This window comes from Sparus aurata, chromosome 5 (genome assembly GCF_900880675.1).
Source record: "Sparus aurata chromosome 5, fSpaAur1.1, whole genome shotgun sequence".
NCBI lineage: Eukaryota > Metazoa > Chordata > Actinopteri > Spariformes > Sparidae > Sparus > Sparus aurata.
In genome coordinates this window covers 37812892-37831692 of record NC_044191.1, presented here as the reverse complement: position 1 = coordinate 37831692, position 18801 = coordinate 37812892, and the positions used below count along the sequence as shown (strand labels likewise).

Here is an 18801-nt window from a genome sequence, read left to right as displayed (position 1 = left end):
AAACATCCTGCTGCACCTGAAGGCAACACTAATCTGTTGCAGTGTTGATGAATATTAGGGTCAGGGTTAGTTTAAATGTGTTCTGACTGCAGCTGATTATCTGGAGGAATATAATAAAAACAAATGTAACGTAAAACTTTTCTCTGTCGGCTCTTTGTCCTCACTCTTAACCCTAACCTAACCCTCTAACTCTAAATTATAACGTTCTCCGTCTCACCTAAAGATGTGGATCTCTTGATTCAGCTCATGTTTTGCACGTTTTCTGCTCTGTGACCTGTAGAATGTAAATGATCGTCCTCAATTTACTGTTTTCATTTATAACCCTGCTTTATACTCAAAATAAATATCATTAATGATCCTGTTTCATATTTATAGTAATCAACGTGTTGATCAACGTTCAGAACTAAAGAATCCACCTGCAGCTGTAACCGTGACAACACGTTGATTGACACTCTGAGTATCTTCAGTCAGTTTGTGTTAATCTGGTCAGCGGTCTCAAATAAAGAAATGAAATAAAGAACGAGACGAGTCCTGAATGTTTAACATTAAGGTTTTTTATGATTTCAGTCTTTAGAAATAAAAACAGCAATATTTTGTCCAGCTGATTAGATTCATAACAAGCACATAAACAACAACAACAACAAACATCATTTACAGTTTTCTGATCAAATCTTTATACAGACACTAAAAATACATGAGGAAAATAAGCTGCTGCGTTTCTGACCCTGGATCAGTTTCAACAAACTGACTCTGGATCAGTCTGTAAGCTCTCAGCTGTCGTTAATAAAAATGTTGTTTTAAAATAGATGAAAACTGGTTCAAGTCATCAAATTTCACACTGAAGAAGTTCAGTTCAGTCTGTGAAGAAGAAAACTGAGGGAGGTCATAAAGATCACATGATACAACAAACATCTTTATCATTTTGTTCTCATTCAGATTCTATTAAGTGAAGTTTAATTTACATTTTCATTAAAATAGGGTGAAAGAAAGTTAAGTTAGTTCTGATGATGAAACACCTTATCTCATTAAAAGTGATCAATGAAAGACTCTTATGAGTTAAAACTAAAGGTTTCACATTATTTGATGTCATAAAATGAACATTTGATGTGATTAATTCCTGATGCTGCTGTGAGTGTTTCTCTTATCAAATGAATGTTCCTCCTGTTCTGGTGTCGACGCGGCAGTGGAGCGACTGGAGGATACCAGAGTTAGCAGATCTGGTGTTTCCAGTGACGGCTGACACTCCGAACAGGCCACGAGACGACAAAGACTTGAAAATAAGGACGTGGCAAAGTGAGAAGTGATGAAGTGACGTAGAGAGGAGGGGACTGCTAACTGCAAAACTACAGAGCGTTAGCTAAACATGGCTAACAGCAGCTCAACGTGAATTATTTCTCCTCTCTTTCATGCCATGAGTTGTTCTTCAACATGTTTGTTTAGATATCAGATTGTTTTTGTATCACGTGATCTTAATCTTAGTTTTGTTTTGTCATCGTTGATGACAGATAATTATCTGTAGAGCTTCTACCTCAGCGACTAATTAAATAATCAGTTCACACTGAGCAGCAGCTGTCGTCCATCAGGCTGTCGATAAAGTTCTGCTCAGCAGATCAAAGTGTTTTGGTTCAAATAACATCAGAAAGAGTCGACAAATACATGCACAAACAAGCTGATTTGTTAAAACCAACCAATAAAACGCTGTACATTCAGCTTCTATACAAGCAGAGAAGAAACATGCAAACAGACAGCAGTGATGTCATGTTTCAGTCAAACAGTTTCCTGTTTCTTTAAAACACCACTGAGCTACACGCTAACATGCTAACAGACAGCAGTGATGTCATGTTTCAGTCAAACAGCTTCCTGTTTCTTTAAAACACCACTGAGCTACACGCTAACATGCTAACAGACAGCAGTGATGTCATGTTTCAGTCAAACAGCTTCCTGTTTCTTTAAAACACCACTGAGCTACACGCTAACATGCTAACAGAAAGCAGTGATGTCATGTTTCAGTCAAACAGCTTCCTGTTTCTTTAAAACACCACTGAGCTGCCCCCCGGTGTTGACACACAATAAACTTTCTTCTCAGTCATTTGTTTACTTGTTTTGTGGCTGAAGTCTTAATTTATTTTAAAAAAAAAGATTTCTGTAAACTTTGAAATGTAAAGATTTGTTTTTGGTTTCACACACGACAGAAAACTTGAACTAACGTCCTGAATAATCTCATGTTTCTAAAGTTAAACTAGTTTAAAGTTAAATACAGGTTTATAACTGAACTGAACTGAACACTCACGCATACACACACACACACTCACACTCACTCATACACACACACACTCACACTCACACACTCACACACACTCACACTCACACACTCACACACACACACACGCACACACACACACACACACACACACACTAGAACACAGCAGGAAGTGACTGCAGCTGTTGATGTCTACAGGCATTCTGGGTAATGTAGTGTGGTGAGAAATTCTACCCAGCCTTATTAAAAAGTCCTATACAACAATTTAAACTCCGCCCCCTTGGACACAAAACCTGCCCACTCCAGCATATGGGGCGGGGCTCCAGCTAACGTGATGATGTAAACAGGTCACATGGTTATACTTCCTGTTTCTAACCTGACAACAATATTCAGAAAACATTTCAGCTGACGTCAAACAGGAAATGACATCGTCTCCAGCTGTCTGACAGTGACATCACGGTGACATCAGCAGGCGAGGGTGTGAGGTTAACTGGGTTCAGCTCCACACTCGCTCTCCTCTGGGATGTCCTGCAGGTCTGAGAGGTCAGGGGTCAGAGGTTACCATGGTGACTGAATGTGACTGAAATGTATGATGTCATCACACAAATGATAAATTAATCCTTAGTAATATTTATTGATGAGGTGAACTGACCTCTGGGGCTGTCAGAGCGAGGGGAGATCCTCATCACTTCGTCCTCATCCTCGTTTCCTTCCTGGACGCCATCTAATTGGTCGACTGGATCCTGACTGGCCAATGGGGCAAGGGGGCGAGGCTCGAGTTCCCTGCTGCCACGCCTCCTGCTCACCTGCTGACAAACACAGAATACTTAATCCCTCCCCCCAGTGGTGTTCCTTTATGTTAATGTATATAGATTTTAGGTTAAATATGACAGGATCAACATCAAAACAGTCCTCACTACAAGCAACATCAGAGTCACCAGTGACATCATCCAGGCCCAGATCAAACGGTCCGACACACACTGTGGAGGGTCTCTACATTAAAATGGAGGGTCTTGGTTTGGCATTGGGCCTCATCATGACATCAGATGGTTTCATGAGCCTCACCTGGGCAGAACAGTCTGACCCAAACAGACTTCTTCAGTTCACTGGATGCTTTACGTCCTGTTGCTCCTCACAGAGACACCTTAGCCTGGCTTATTTCATCCTGGTTTACTTTATCCTGGTTTACTTTATCCTGGTTTACTTTATCCTGGTTTACTTTATCTGTGTTTACTTTATCCTATTTTACTTTGACTGGCACATTTTGTTATAATACCTGACCCACCTTTTCTTCCCTGATGACATCACTGATCTCTCCATTACTGCTCTTCCTGCTGCCTATCTCTGCTCTCTCTCTGGTTGGCTCTTCCCCCCTCAGACGCATCCGTGTCACTTCCTCCTGGAGCAGCTCTACCTGTCGCCGCAGCAGCACCGCCTCCCCGCTGGCGTCCAGCCCCGTGTCCCGTGACATCGACCGACTGAGGCGGGGCAAGGGGGTGGAGCCAGGGGTAGGTGAGGGGGCGGGACATGTTCTGAGTAACAGCTCCAGGATCGAGTCCTGACGAATCACAGCAGCCTGGGGGCGGAATCAGCGAGTAAGAAGACAGATGTGTCACTTTATTTACAAAGTCACCATAATTTTTATGATAAGACTGTAAAAACAAACAAAGACGTCCTGTTGTCGTACCTGCAGGGCGTGGAGCTGAGTGCTCAGACTGACCAATCGCTGACGGACTTCCTGTGGAGACGACAGGTGTCAGGTGCGACTCACAGCTCATTTCAGTTCTTTTATGTCTGCTACAGCAACATATCTGCACTGCAACATCAATGCACTGTATGCTGCTGCACAACAACAAAAAACTTTGATCCATTTAACTTCTGATAATACTGAAAATCACAGTTGGTCTTCTAAATACTCACTGCATCAAAACATCCATTTACAAACTCTGGTGCAGAATAAAACAAAACTCAGTCATCTGATCATTTGTTAAATACTTAAAATAACTGGCTAATGAAACCATTTCTGCCCTGAAGGCAAACAAGCAACACACACTTAACACATCATGCTGCCCTCTAGTGGAGACGCCAATCCACTACAAAGCAGTCAGACTGACCAACTGCTATAAGAAAACAGTCGGTATTGGCCGTGTATCAGCTGATCACCAACAGTATCGACAGCAAAAACAGGAGACCAGATGTCTTGACCTGTCATTCGTATTTCATCATGTTTGCTTCCCCTCTACCTAGATGGAGACCTCACAGCCAATCAAATCTTACATTAAGCGCTGCTTTATTATGTCAGCTGAGCCAATCGCCAGTAGCTTTTCCAACATCACTTTGAAGGTAAAGAGATATTAAAATGTAGTGATACAGAGATGTAACTATAATCCAAAGAGATGTGAAGAGAACATATATCCACCAGCAGATCTGTGGACAGAGAACAGGAAGTGATTGTTACCTCGTTGAGACTTCGTTCTTGCAGCTGGTTACCGTTTCTGTCCTGTTTCTGTAAATAAAACAAAACAATCAGCTGAATCTATTTTCAACAACATTAAACATAACTTGTCTTTAAACTGACGTGATTACATTCTGAGTATACAATCAGACGGACTAAGTGCAAAATATAGAGAAAAGAGGTGATGATGTGTCCACAGCTGACAGCTTTTTATTTATTTTATTCATTTGTTGGTATCAAATTCTTCATATTGTTTTAGTGATCCTGTGATTTAGAAACACACAAAACACTAAATTTGACCTGAAGTCCAAAGTCTAAAACATTATTATTACATTTATTACCTTAATAGAAATCTGTGTCCATTCTCCAAAATTCTAAAGTCGGTTTACTGACAACATCCATCAGACACGGAGGGTAAAAAAACTCTGGTTTTTACACTTCAATTCTCAAACCATTTCTGATTGAAGGATTTTAGTCGGTTCACATGAAGTGTTTCAGGAGCCGCCACACTGACAGACACAAGATGTCCTGACACACTGAACATGCGTCAACAGTTTGAAACAGGCTTTAGTTTCTGTTCTCTATTGATCAATGATCAATGATCACTGATAAGTGGTAAAGGTGAGGGGGTGATTTACCTTTGACGAGCTGCTGTTGATCTCCAAAGAACCGTTCAGAGAACCAGATTCACCATCTGACAGAGAGACAAACAGGAAATGTTTCATCAGTCAGACAGCAGAGGGCAGTGTCATCATCTTCATCATCATCTTCATCATCATCATCTCCATCATCATCACCATCATCATCAATTAATTGATGAATGGATGATCACAGGTCAAACATGAACAGCAGACTACAGACACTCAGGTGTGGACAGGTGACTTACTGCTCAGCTCCTGGTTGCCGTTGGTTACAGAGGATTTCTGGATGTTGGATTGGAGCAGCAGCTCACTCAGTTTGTCAACTGGAACAGAAAAACAGAAACTCAGCTGGATTCTGACGGCTTGTCTTTAATGAAACCTGGAGACAAAAACTCACCTTCAGCGATGGAGGCGCTGAGGAGCGGCTCCGCCTGAGGAGCGTGAGGAGTGTCGGCTCTGAACAGGTTCCTGCTGCACGAGGAGGTCCTGAAGGAAGAGGTGCTGAGTTCATCTCCTCCTCCTCCTCCTCCTCTTCCTGTCGCCTCCACCAGATCAGAAAACAGAGTAACTCGTTCCTGCAGGAGCTCCAGCACCTCCCTGTCCTTCTGCTGGATGTCAGCTAGGGTGGAGGAGAGGAAGGAGGTGGGGAAAAGGAGCAACACTGAGTTATGACAAGTAAAGAACGAGGAACAGGTGGAGAAAGAGTAGGTAAAGGAGGAGGTTAAGTAGGAGGTAAAGGGGAATGAGAAGGAGGAGATAAAAGAGGCGGTGACATAGGAGGTGAAGGAGGAGGAGAAGAAGGAAGGGAAGACAGAGGTGAAGGAGGAGGAGGAGAAGGAGTCCAAGGGCAACGAGAAGGAGGAGGTGAAAAAGGAGGTGATGGAGGAAGAGAAAAAGGAGGTGAAGGGCAACAAGAAGGAGGAGGTGAAAAAGGAGGTGATGGAGGAAGAGAAGAAGGAGGTGAAGGGAAAAGAGAAGGAGGAGATGTAAGAGGAGGTGACAAAGGAGGTGAAGACGGTGGAGGGGAAGGAGGAGGAGGAGGAGGTGTTGTACCTTTGAGTCGGCGCAGTAAAGCTTTATCTTCAGTCTCGATTAGAGGAAACTCGTCTCTGGATGGACAACTGCAAAAAATACACACTGTGAAATAATGAATACTACACACTGGACTACACACTGAACTACACACTGGACTACACACTGGACTACATCCTGGATTACACACTGGACTACACACTGGACTACACACTGGACTACACACTGGACTACATACTGAACTACATCCTGGATTACACACTGGACTACACACTGGACTACACACTGGACTACACACTGGACTACACACTGGACTACATCCTGGATTACACACTGGACTACACACTGGACTACATACTGAACTACATCCTGGATTACACACTGGACTACACACTGGACTACACACTGAACTACACACTGGACTACACACTGAACTACACACTGGACTACACACTGAACTACATACTGAACTACATCCTGGATTACACACTGGACTACACACTGAACTACACACTGGACTACACACTGGACTACACACTGGACTACACACTGGACTACACACTGAACTACACACTGAACTACACACTGGACTACACACTGGACTACACACTGGACTACACACTGAACTACACACTGGACTACACACTGAACTACACACTGGACTACACACTGGACTACATCCTGGATTACACACTGGACTACACACTGGACTACACACTGGACTACATACTGAACTACATCCTGGATTACACACTGGACTACACACTGAACTACACACTGGACTACACACTGAACTACACACTGGACTACACACTGAACTACATACTGAACTACATCCTGGATTACACACTGGACTACACACTGAACTACACACTGGACTACACACTGAACTACACACTGGACTACACACTGGACTACACACTGAACTACACACTGAACTACACACTGAACTACACACTGGACTACACACTGAACTACATACTGAACTACATCCTGGATTACACACTGGACTACACACTGGACTACACACTGAACTACACACTGGACTACACACTGAACTACACACTGGACTACACACTGGACTACATCCTGGATTACACACTGGACTACACACTGAACTACATCCTGGATTACACACTGGACTACACACTGGACTACACACTGAACTACACACTGGACTACACACTGAACTACACACTGGACTACATCCTGGATTACACACTGGACTACACACTGAACTACACACTGGACTACATCCTGGATTACACACTGGACTACACACTGGACTACACACTGGACTACACACTGGACTACACACTGAACTACACAATGGACTACATACTGAACTACACACTGAACTACACACTGGACTACACACTGAACTACACACTAGACTACACACTGGACTACACACTGGACTACACACTGGACTACATTACTGGACTACACACTGAACTACACACTGGACTACACACTGGACTACACACTGGACTACACACTGGACTACATCCTGGACTACACACTGGACCACACACTGGACCACACACTGGACCACACACTGGACTACACACTGGACTACACACTAAACTACACACTGGACTACACACTGAACTACACACTAGACTACACACTGGACTACACACTGGACTACATACTGAACTACACACTGGACTACACACTGAACTACACACTGAACTACACACTGGACTACACACCGGACTACACACCGAACTACACACCGGACTACACACCGAACTACACACCGGACTACACAATGGACTACACACTGGACTACATTACTGAACTACATACTGGACTACACACTGGACTACACACTGGACTACACACTGGACTACCTCCTGGACTACACACTGGACTACATACTGTACTACACACTGGACTACATACTGGACTACATACTGGAATACACACTGGACTACACACTGAACGACACACTGGACTACACACTGGACTACATACTGAACTAAATCCTGGACTACATCCTGGACTACATACTGAACTACATACTGGACTACACACTGGGCTGCATACTGGACTACACACTGGACTACATACTGGACTACATCCTGGACTACATACTGAACTACATACTGGACTACACACTGGGCTGCATACTGGACTACACACTGGACTACATACTGGAATACACACTGGACTACATACTGGACTACACACTGAACCCATTAAGGAACATATCAGTCTGATCCAGTACTGATCCAATCTGTATTAGTTCGGGTCCATCATTAGCTCTGATAAACCAGTGAAATGGTCGGAACCCAGTATGTTGATGAAGGTTCTCAGTCATCCAGGTCATGGTAAGTTCTGTATCATAGTCAACCGGACCTGTTTCAGTTTGCTGAAGATGCGTCACCTCTCATCCAAGAGGCTTCTTCATTTCTAACTAAGTGGAGGGGACTTGCAAGCTTTTAAACCATGTGTGGGAGTGTCCTTACAAAGTGTGAGAGTGTCCTTACATCGTGTGGGAGTGTCCTTACAAAGTGTGGGAGTGTCCTTACAGAGTGTATGAGTGTTCTTACAGAGTGTGGGAGTGTCCTTGCAAAGTGTGGGAGTGTCCTTACAGATTTTGTGAGTGTCCTTACAAAGAGTGAGATTGTCCTTAAAGAGTGTGAGATTGTCCTTACAGAGTGTGAGAGTGTCCTTACAGAGTGTGAGATTGTCCTTACAGAGTGTGAGAGTGTCCTTACAGATTTTGGGAGTGTCCTTACAGATTGTGGGAGTGTCCTTACAGAGTGTGAGAGTGTCCTTACAGAGTGTATGAGTGTTCTTACAGAGTGTAGGAGTGTCCTTGCAAAGTGTGGGAGTGTCCTTACAGATTTTGGGAGTGTCCTTACAGAGTGTGAGAGTGTCCTTACAGAGTGTGGGAATGTCCTTACAGAGTGTGAGAGTGTCCTTACAGAGTGTGAGATTGTCCTTACAGAGTGTGGGAGTGTCCTTACAGAGTAGCTAAGAACACGTGTGAGCTCTGAGTGTCAGAGTCATTAGTGCAACAACTCTCAAGTGGGTTTCTAAGACTAGTTGAATCCAGGTGTAATTGGTTGTTCAGCTGTCTGGGGAGAGAACTCAGTTCTGTATTGTAGGTGGTGATCAGTGATCTCAGTCCACCTCTTCTGTTCAAAGACTGCCGTTCCAGTTTGACATAGATGGACTCTTTTACTCCTCTTTCAGACCATCTGTCTGCTCTGGCCAGCATGTTCACATTGTCGTCCTCGAAGGAATGATTGTATTGCTTCAGATGTAAGTTGACAGCAGAGTTTGGACCTGAGGAGTCTGGACCTGAGGGGTCTGAGTACTACAGAGTACCACAGAGTACTACAGAGAACTATAGAGTAGTACCATGTAATACTGCAGTACTGACCTGAGGGAAGTCTGCTGGATCCGGCTCATCCAGGTCCTGCGGTCATCTTTGGACGAAGCATACAGCTCGTACATCTCTGGAGGGGTGGAGGCGCTGATCAGGTACATCCCTCGCTCCTGATTGGCTATGTCTCTGACGATCAGGTTATTCAGAGAGACCACTGGAGACTTGTCCTGAGACAGAGAGACAGGTGGAGAGACATTTAAATGGACGGGTAGACAGACAGACAGACAGGTAGACCTGTGGATCTCACAGTTCTGCTTGGGAACTTAAACAATAATGGGGACCAACACAGAGACTTAGAGGAACAACCTGAACCTGACTGCTGTCTTCTGATTTGTCTGTATCAGCCGGGGCTGTGACTGTAACAGGCCCCATGTTTGGTGCATTAGATGGTTCCAGAATGTATCTGACCCCTGAGGCTACAGATCAACGATCAACATGTTTATCAATCTATACTGTTTCAGCAGGAAGAATAACTGATGATCTGGTCTGAGAATTGTCAGATGAAACTTCGAGGACCTCCTGATACCCCTGAATTTCCCTCTGGAGACTCGGCAGAGCTGGAAGACTGGGTGAAGACTTCACCCTCTGACAGTTGACACATAGGTATGAAACGCTCTATAGTGGCATCAGGTGGTTCATTTTGAGATGCTAAAACCTCCAGACACTTTTTGATCATCATGGTTGAGTGGTTGAGGCACAGGATAGTACCTGTGGACCAGCAGACCGGAGTGGTGGTTCAAATGAGGGTGAGTGTGAGCTCCAACAGTCAGGATATTCATGGGTTTCAGTCAGGTGACTTTTTCGTTCTGGCCGCCATCTTGAGGACCATTAAGGACCGTACGATAGAGTGTACTGTTAGCGCCTTCAACTGGTTAGAGGGGAAAGGACTAGCAAAACTCATCTCTCCACGGAGGAAGAGCAGCACTATGTTACAAAAATAAGTATTTTAGGATTGGATCCACATGTACTCCCAAATGGATTACTAACCCCGTTTTTGTCCACACAACATTTGCCAAATATTTGTTTTGCCGATAGTTTCATTTACCTTGTACACAACCCGTCGCCATACAGCAGGGAGCACCAGCTCCGGAGCAGCAAAAAAATAAAAAGTACGACTTGAAATTCAAACTTTCTCTCGTAAAATATGCAGAGGTAAACTCGGGAGAAGCAGCCGCTATTTCTCTGTCGACCCCAAGAAAGTGAGAGATTGGCGAAAAAATCAAGCTGAGCTTCAGCGTCTGTCTGAGGAGGACAGCAACAGGGCCAGGCTGCCTGCTGGTGGGAGGAGGATGGCTAGCGAGGAGCCTGAGATAAACATGTGGGGATGAGTTATCAGCAAACGGGCATGCCGCGAGAGAGTGTCCTGCAAAATGATCAGGGCGATGGAGAAACAAATGTACGCCACCGTGAATGACAGCAGAGATGAGGAGTTTCCTCCGCCGCAACAACTTCACTTGTAGAAGGATGCCAGAGAATTCACAGAGAAGCTGGCGAAGTTTGTGACATTTTCATCCCAGATTTTTGTGAGGAAGGAATTAAACGCCTGTCCCAAATTGCCGCCTGGTCTGTTAGGTGGCTAAAACAAATAAATGCCCCGGCCATTATTTGGTATTTTACGGTGGGTGCTAATTTCCACTTCTGCTAGCTAGGCTAACTAACGTCAGTTCAGAGTCAACGAACTTACCCGAAATAAAATGATCATTGCACAGCTTGGAGTGTTCTGTCGGCGTCCAGCGATTCCTTCTAATTGCAGCTATCCACTTCGGTCTCCTTTCTGTGTTCTTGGGAATGTTATAAAATATGTGTTCATCTTTGTTTGACTTGCTGTTATTACAGCCTACAGCACAGCAGATAGACGGCATTGTTTACATTAGACTACCGTAGCTCCGGTCCTAGGACGGTCTTCAAGATGGCGCTGTGACTCATGTGTGACGTCACATGAAACGCATGAATAACACTGCTCAGGTTGCTGGCAAAGTGTCGGTCAGGCTGCTGAAAGGAGACAATGGCAGATTGTGGGACGATGTAGATTCTGTTCTGGTCCTAGATCAGTGAGTCAGCTGTTAAAGCTTGGGGAACTATAGCTATCTTTCTATCTATCTATCTATCTATCTATCTATCTATCTATCTATCTATCTATCTAGACATTGAGAGGATTCCATATCCTGGAACACCTTGAGATCCCCATTAAGGAACTCGGAAGAGATGGAAGACGAACAGATTGATGGAGAGAACAGGAGTAGAAGCATGAGGAGGTGCAGGTATGACCAGATGTGACTCACCAGTGATGCAAAAGTGAACTTCTGATCTTTCTCCTGAAGGAAAACCAAGATGTCGGACATCAGCAGGACCTGCACATCTGAAGGAAAACATACAGTAGCTGGTAAGAGGTGTAAGCTCCGCGCACAAAGCTATTGTTACTTCACAGCAGGTAAACAGGTAAACAGGTACTACATTATCAACCTCCACTACCTTTCATCCTGGAGCCCTGGACCTTCCAGAGGAGTGTTCCCTCATGGAGGAGCTTCCTCCTCAGCAGCTCCCCTCCTCTAAAAACTCCTCCTCCCTGGACTTCCGCCTGGGCCCGTGGATCCAGACGGGCCTGAATCTCCTGCAGCCTCCTAGTTCGGTCCAGTTCCAGCACCTCCTTGTCTACGGAACTGATGAGCTCCTTCAGGAGGAGCAGTGCCCGACTCAATGCCTGAGCCTCCTCTTCACTGCCTGCAGAAGGTCACAGGAACAAGTTTGTGTCAGATAAGTGTCAGAGGTCACTGAAGGTCAGAGGTCACTGCGGGTCAGAGGTCACTGAAGGTCAGAGGTCACTGCGGGTCAGAGGTCACTGAGGGTCAGAGGTTACCTTTGGTGTTGTCGAGGATCCGCTGGATAAGGACGGGGTACTTTGTGATTCTCTGTGTCACCAGCAGGATGCACTCCTGAACACCATGACGACGCAGCAGAGGACCACGACAGGCACGCTGAGAATCATGGGAGGGGAAACAAGAGCGTGAACATCAAGATAAAAATACCAGATCTTAGCCAGAGCTAAACCAGATCTATACCAGAGCTAGAATATCACATTAAATGTTATACACTGAACAAAAATGTAATCGCAACACTTTTGTTTTTGCTCCCATTTTTCATGAGCTGAACTCAAAGATCTAAAACTTTTTCTATATACACAAAAGATCCATTTCTGATGTTATCGCTGATAGGAATGGCAGATACCTCATGCTGGTACCCTTATGCAAAAAAAGGTTTTGTTGGTAAATGTATATGCCCCGAACTTCGATGATGTTGAATTTGCTAACAGATTGCTGAGTAACATCCCTTTCTTGAATACTCACCTCCTGATCCTCGGAGGGGATCTAAATTGTGTTTTTGACCCAATCTTAGATCGGTCTAATTCTCGTAATCTAACTCAATCTGCTATGTCTAAAACATTCTCTGACTTTATGAAACAGAATGGTCTTATTGATCCATGGAAATCCCGTTACCCCTCTATTAAAAAATGTTCTTTCTTCTCCCAAGTGCACCATTCATATTCTAGGATTGATTGTTTTTTTATTGAACAATACCCTTAATTCATGTGTAAATTCTTCTGACTATTTAGGTATTGTAATATCTGACCATTCACCTTTATTATTAGATATTCAACTTTCAACCTATAAACATAGCCCACCACTTTGGAGATTTAACTCTCTTCTTTTGGCAGACAAAGAATTTTGCAAACTCATTTCAAATTCTATTGATGAGTTCTTGTCTTTCAATCAAAATGACTCCTCTTCATATTCATTGCTATGGGAGACACTTAAATGTTACCTGAGAGAAGGGGCGTGGCTTGGCCGCAATGGAGTAGGCTGTGTTCGACGTGAGCTCCCGTTGAGCCTCCATTTTATCCGGAAAACGTGGGGTGTAATCTTTTTCATACAACAGTAAATTATCACTAAACTCTATCGGATAGTAGAACAAGTCCACGGCGGTGCCCTGATGGACACGAGGTTGAAGAAATTTAAGTATACTGGATCCTCCAAAACAAGGCCCAATACCTCCTCGGACCAGAGTACTGCACAGAGTCCAGCTAAAGTGACTCCACCCTCACCTGCTTCGGGAAAGATGGACTTCGAAGGCATGAAATCAGAAATACTTCTTTCTCTGAAAGCGGACATTTCGACGGTGATAAAGTCAGAGTTGAAAAATGCCCTCGCTGAGGACTCAAGAACGAGCTGAAGGCGGTGAAAACGGAGATAATGAACAACACCGCGGCGCTGAAGTCTGAGATCGACCAGGTGAAGGTTAGCATCAAAGAGGTAGGGGGGGGCTATCAGCATGGTCAAATGAAGTGGCTACTTTACAAAAAACTGTGAGTGAGATGAAGGCAGAAATGGCAGAACTGAAAACGAGGTCTGAGGATATGGAAGGGCGGATGAGGAGATGCAACATAAGAATCAATGGAGTACCCGAAACTCCCGACTCCAGCACTACAACCTCTGTATCAAAGTTGCTAACTGAGGTGCTACAGTTGGATAAAGAGCCGCTGATAGACCGCTCGCACCGGAGCCTAGGGCCAAAGAAGCCGGGTGGCAAACCTCGCGCCATCATTGCTAAGCTACATTATTACCAAGACAGTGTCCAGATACTGCAACGTGCTCGCACTCGGGGTCCACTCCGTTTCAACGGGGAACCAATTACCATCTTCCCGGACTACACGGCAGCTGTGGCTAAAGCTCGGGCTGCATTTACAGAGGTGAGGAAGCTGCTTCGCGACCGACAGGGAGTCCGGTACGGGATTCTGTTTCCAGCGCGGTTTTGGGTCACGTACAAGGGGGAGGACAGAGAGTTCACTGACCCGGACAAAGCTATGACCTAGCCTATATCATGAAGAATATTGTCTCATCCAGGGAGGCCGCAGAATGTATGTGAGACTGACCATCTCAACTGAACATAATACCTCTGTCGACCTACGGGTATGTTGAACATGAGTATATCACTGTGCCAATTGTCATCAGGTACAAATTCACAACACAGTGTTTAGCCTACATTTTTTATATACTGTACAACTTTCTTTTTGGAAACGTCGACCAGCCTGAACTGTGTGCTCATAGGCTGGCATACTATTTCATGGTCAGCTTAGTGTTCCTACCAAAGTACTGACTTGTTGTTTTTGCTTAAAGTATATCCTGAGTTAAAATGAAAGAAACACTGTTGCAGTTCCTGATTGTTCTAATGGGTTAATTGGGTCAGCCTTAGTTGGCTATTTGTTAGAGACATTACACTTGATGCAATGTTATTTAAGGAAGTTAATGCTGTATAGTCTTGATATTCAGCATGATTAATATATTCTTTCCCAAGAATTATAACTTAAGTTTACTGAGCATTATACCTGGAATTGTATTACCTTGCGCATTACCATTCCTTATTTTCTTTATGTTGGAGGCTCGACGGGAGCCCGAGTGCTTGGCTTTACAGTTCCCAACCACAAACACTTAATGTGTAGATTTTTCTCTGAGGGTTGTTGTAATCACCTTGTTCATGTGGGTGATGGGGGGTGGGTAACTGCTGGACCTATCTACAAATTGATGCTACTCTGCCAGACTTTTATTTTGTTCTTGTTTGTTTTTGTGTCTTTGGGTTTCATATATAATACTCACTTCTCTGTATACACAATATGGCCAATATAAATAATACAGGAGGTTATGATGGTTGCCCTATTAACTTCATAAGTTGGAATGTTAAATCACTTAATCATCCAGTGAAATTTAAAAAAATATTATTATTGCATTCTTACAAGAGACCCATATACGTTCTTGTGATAGAGCTCGCCTGGGTAGGGGGTGGGCTGGTCAGGTGTATCAATCCAATTTCTGCTCAAAGGCTAGGGGTGTTGCTATTATGATAAGTAAAAGTGTACAGTTCACTGAATCTCACGTGCAAACTGACTCTGCAGGGCGATATGTCATTGTGGTAGGGAAATTATACTCGCTCCCAGTTATTTTAGCCTGTATTTATGCCCCAAACTGGGATGACCCTTCATTCTTTACCAATTTTTTCTCTCACCTACCAAACATGACATGACATCATCTTATACTTGGCGGTGACATTAACTGTGCACTTTCTCCTCTTTTAGATAGGAGTATTTCGAAGAGGGCATCCCTGTCGAAATCAGCACACTCTATTCAGCTCTTCCTGAAGACCTATGGTGTAGCAGATGTATGGCGGTTTCGCAATCCCACCTTTAGGGCGTACTCTTACTTTTCCCCGGTTCACAAGACGTATTCACGTATTGATTACTTTTTCCTGGATAAAAGAATTCTGCATCTCACCAAAGAATGTAATTACGGGGCTATGGTCATTTCGGATCATGGTCCCTTAATCATGAAAATGTACATTCCTAATACACAATTTATATACCGTTCATGGCGGTTTAACCCTTTGCTTCTGTCAGAAGATGAGTTCACTGAGTTCATACCGTCTGAAATTAAAATGTTTCTTGACATCAATCAAACCGCAGGGATGTCGCCATCTATAGTTTGGGACTCGCTAAAGGCATATCTAAGGGGTCAAATTATTTCTTACTGTGCAAATAAAAAAAGGGCTAGTAATGAGCCTATTAAGAAATTAGCAGATGAGATATTAGAGTTAGACAGGCTGCATGGCCACTCCTTATCAGCAGATGTAATTAAAAAACGCCTGTCATTACAGACAGAGTTTGATCTCCTGTCCACCCGACATGCGGAATACCTTATTTCCAAATCAAGACATGGTCATTATGAACATGGGGAAAAGTCTGGCCGAGCACTTGATCACCAGTTGCGTCAAAGAACTGCTAATCAAACCATTCCTGAAATTAACGATGATTGTGGTTTAAAATGCACTGACAATGGGGAAATCAATTCCTGTTTCAGGAAATTCTACCAAGTATTATATTCTTCAGATGTGCCCACTAATCCTGCTGACCTAGAAGACTTTTTTAAATCCCTGAAAATGCCTTCTGTAGGGGTAGAACTTTCGGCTGATCTGGAAAGGGATTTCTCTGTCAGGGAGATAGTGTCTGCAATCGGAGCCATGCAAAGTGGCAAATCTCCAGGGCCAGATGGTTTCTCAACCGAATTTTTCAAAAAGTTTTCTGACCAGTTATCTCCTTTGCTATTGTTAGTATTTGAAGAGTCTTTAGTCACCAATTGTTTGCCCCCAACCATGCGTCAAGCAGTCATCTCTTTATTACTTAAAAAGGATAAAAATTCCCTGAATTGCAGTTCATACCGCCCTGTTTAGTTGCTGAACACAGATGCAAAAATTCTTGCCAAGACTCTGGCACGTCGCCTTGAAAACATTATCCCCTCTATTATATCGTCTGACCAGACAGGATTTATAAAAAATCGTTATTCATTTTTCAATATCAGGCGTCTATTTAATATTCTTTATGGTCCCACTCCACCCGATCCTGGGAATATTGAGGTGATGCTGTCACTCGACGCTGAAAAAGCGTTTGATCGGATCAAAACTTTAGAAGCGTTTAATTTCGGTCCTAAATTCATTTCCTGGATCAGACTCTTTTACACGCTCCCAGTGGCTGCGGTACGCACCAATAGTAACTTATCCACCTACTTTGAGCTGAAGCGGGGCACGAGGCAGGGGTGTCCTCTTTCACCACTTTTATTTGCCGTTGCACTTGAGCCACTTTCATTAGCCCTGAAGCAGTGCACCACCATCAAGGGGATACGCCGGGCGGGTTCAGAGCATAAAGTTTCACTCTATGCGGATGACATGTTATTATTTATATCGAACCTCCTCTCAAGCCTTCCTGAATTATCGATTCTACTCACAAAGTTCGGAAAATTATCTGGTTATAAAGTTAATCTTCAGAAAAGTGAACTTATGCCGATTTCTTCTGTAGACAGATCATATTTTGGTTCAATCCCTTTTAAATTTAGTCCTAAAAAGATAAAATATTTAGGTATATGGGTCACACGTAACCACAAAGATCTTTTTAGGGCTAATTATCATCCCCTCTTAAGTAGCCTTAAGCATTGGGACCCTTTGCCTCTCTCCTTAGGAGGGAGGATCAATACGATTAAAATGAACGTTCTACCTAAGTTTTTATATTTATTTCAGTGTCTTCCTATTTTTCTAACAAAATCTTTTTTTTCAAACTTAAACAGTCAGATTTCATCTTTTATATGGCATAAAAGGCAGCCCAGGATTAATAAAAATATATTACAGAGACCTCGCGCATTGGGTGGTATGGCACTTCCAAATTGTATGTATTACCATTGGGCTGCTAATATAAGAGCACTGCTGTATTGGTTGAGAAATGATTGCACAGATGTCAATAGTAGTGAATGGACGGTGTTAGAGAGGGCGTCCATTGGCTCTACTTCCCCAGTAGCTTTATTATGTTCCAAGTTACCTTTCAAACAGCCCATTTCAGCCTTCTCTACTAATCCAGTTGTTATCCATTCCATTAAAACCTGGAACCAGTTCAGAAGGACCTTTAATCTCACTGACCTTTCACTTGTTGCACCATTGTTTAAGAATCATATGTTTGTCCCATCAATGATGGACGATGCTTTTAATGTCTGGGCAAGAAATGGAATAGTTACATTATCTAACCTCTATATCGAAAATAGGTTTGCCACTTTTATACAATTGCAACAGAAATATGGTCTTCATAAATCACATTTCTACAGGTATTTACAGCTTAGAGGTTTTGTGGCTTCTAACTCTGACTGTTTCCCACTGAGTCCTTCTGAATCTCTGCTTGAAACAATTTTAAAATGTAAAGTTAACATAAAACATGTAATAGGCAGAATTTATACAATGCTTAATACACATAACATGAACAGTCTCGATAGCCTTAGACTCAAATGGGAAACAGACCTGGATGAAACGATTACAGAAGAAATATGGCAAAAAATTATACAGCGAATCTACTCTTCCTCTATATGCCTCAGACACACTGTGGTTCAGTTTAAAATAGTGCACCGTCTTCATTGGACCAAGGACAGACTGT

General features: G+C 43.4%; 1 protein-coding gene across 2 annotated transcripts in view; it reads right to left on the bottom strand.

Moving 5' to 3' along the window:
* Nucleotides 1–534: 534 nt before the first annotated feature.
* Nucleotides 535–18801, bottom strand: part of arhgef2b (rho/rac guanine nucleotide exchange factor (GEF) 2b) — a 43634-nt gene continuing 25367 nt past the window's right edge. Inside the window, exons 10-22 of one of the 2 annotated variants that reach the window (XM_030417068.1) lie at nucleotides 12649–12766; nucleotides 12264–12512; nucleotides 12074–12150; nucleotides 9786–9958; nucleotides 6410–6477; nucleotides 5754–5975; nucleotides 5602–5679; nucleotides 5354–5409; nucleotides 4719–4766; nucleotides 3948–3998; nucleotides 3546–3836; nucleotides 2913–3069; nucleotides 535–2796 (exon numbers count right to left, since the gene is read on the bottom strand). In XM_030417068.1, coding sequence (XP_030272928.1) covers nucleotides 2747–2796; nucleotides 2913–3069; nucleotides 3546–3836; nucleotides 3948–3998; nucleotides 4719–4766; nucleotides 5354–5409; nucleotides 5602–5679; nucleotides 5754–5975; nucleotides 6410–6477; nucleotides 9786–9958; nucleotides 12074–12150; nucleotides 12264–12512; nucleotides 12649–12766 — 1638 coding nt within the window. In that variant the 3' untranslated portion in view covers nucleotides 535–2746. The remainder of the gene's footprint in view (nucleotides 2797–2912; nucleotides 3070–3545; nucleotides 3837–3947; nucleotides 3999–4718; nucleotides 4767–5353; nucleotides 5410–5601; nucleotides 5680–5753; nucleotides 5976–6409; nucleotides 6478–9785; nucleotides 9959–12073; nucleotides 12151–12263; nucleotides 12513–12648; nucleotides 12767–18801) is intronic. The other variant, XM_030417069.1, reaches the window with a different exon arrangement.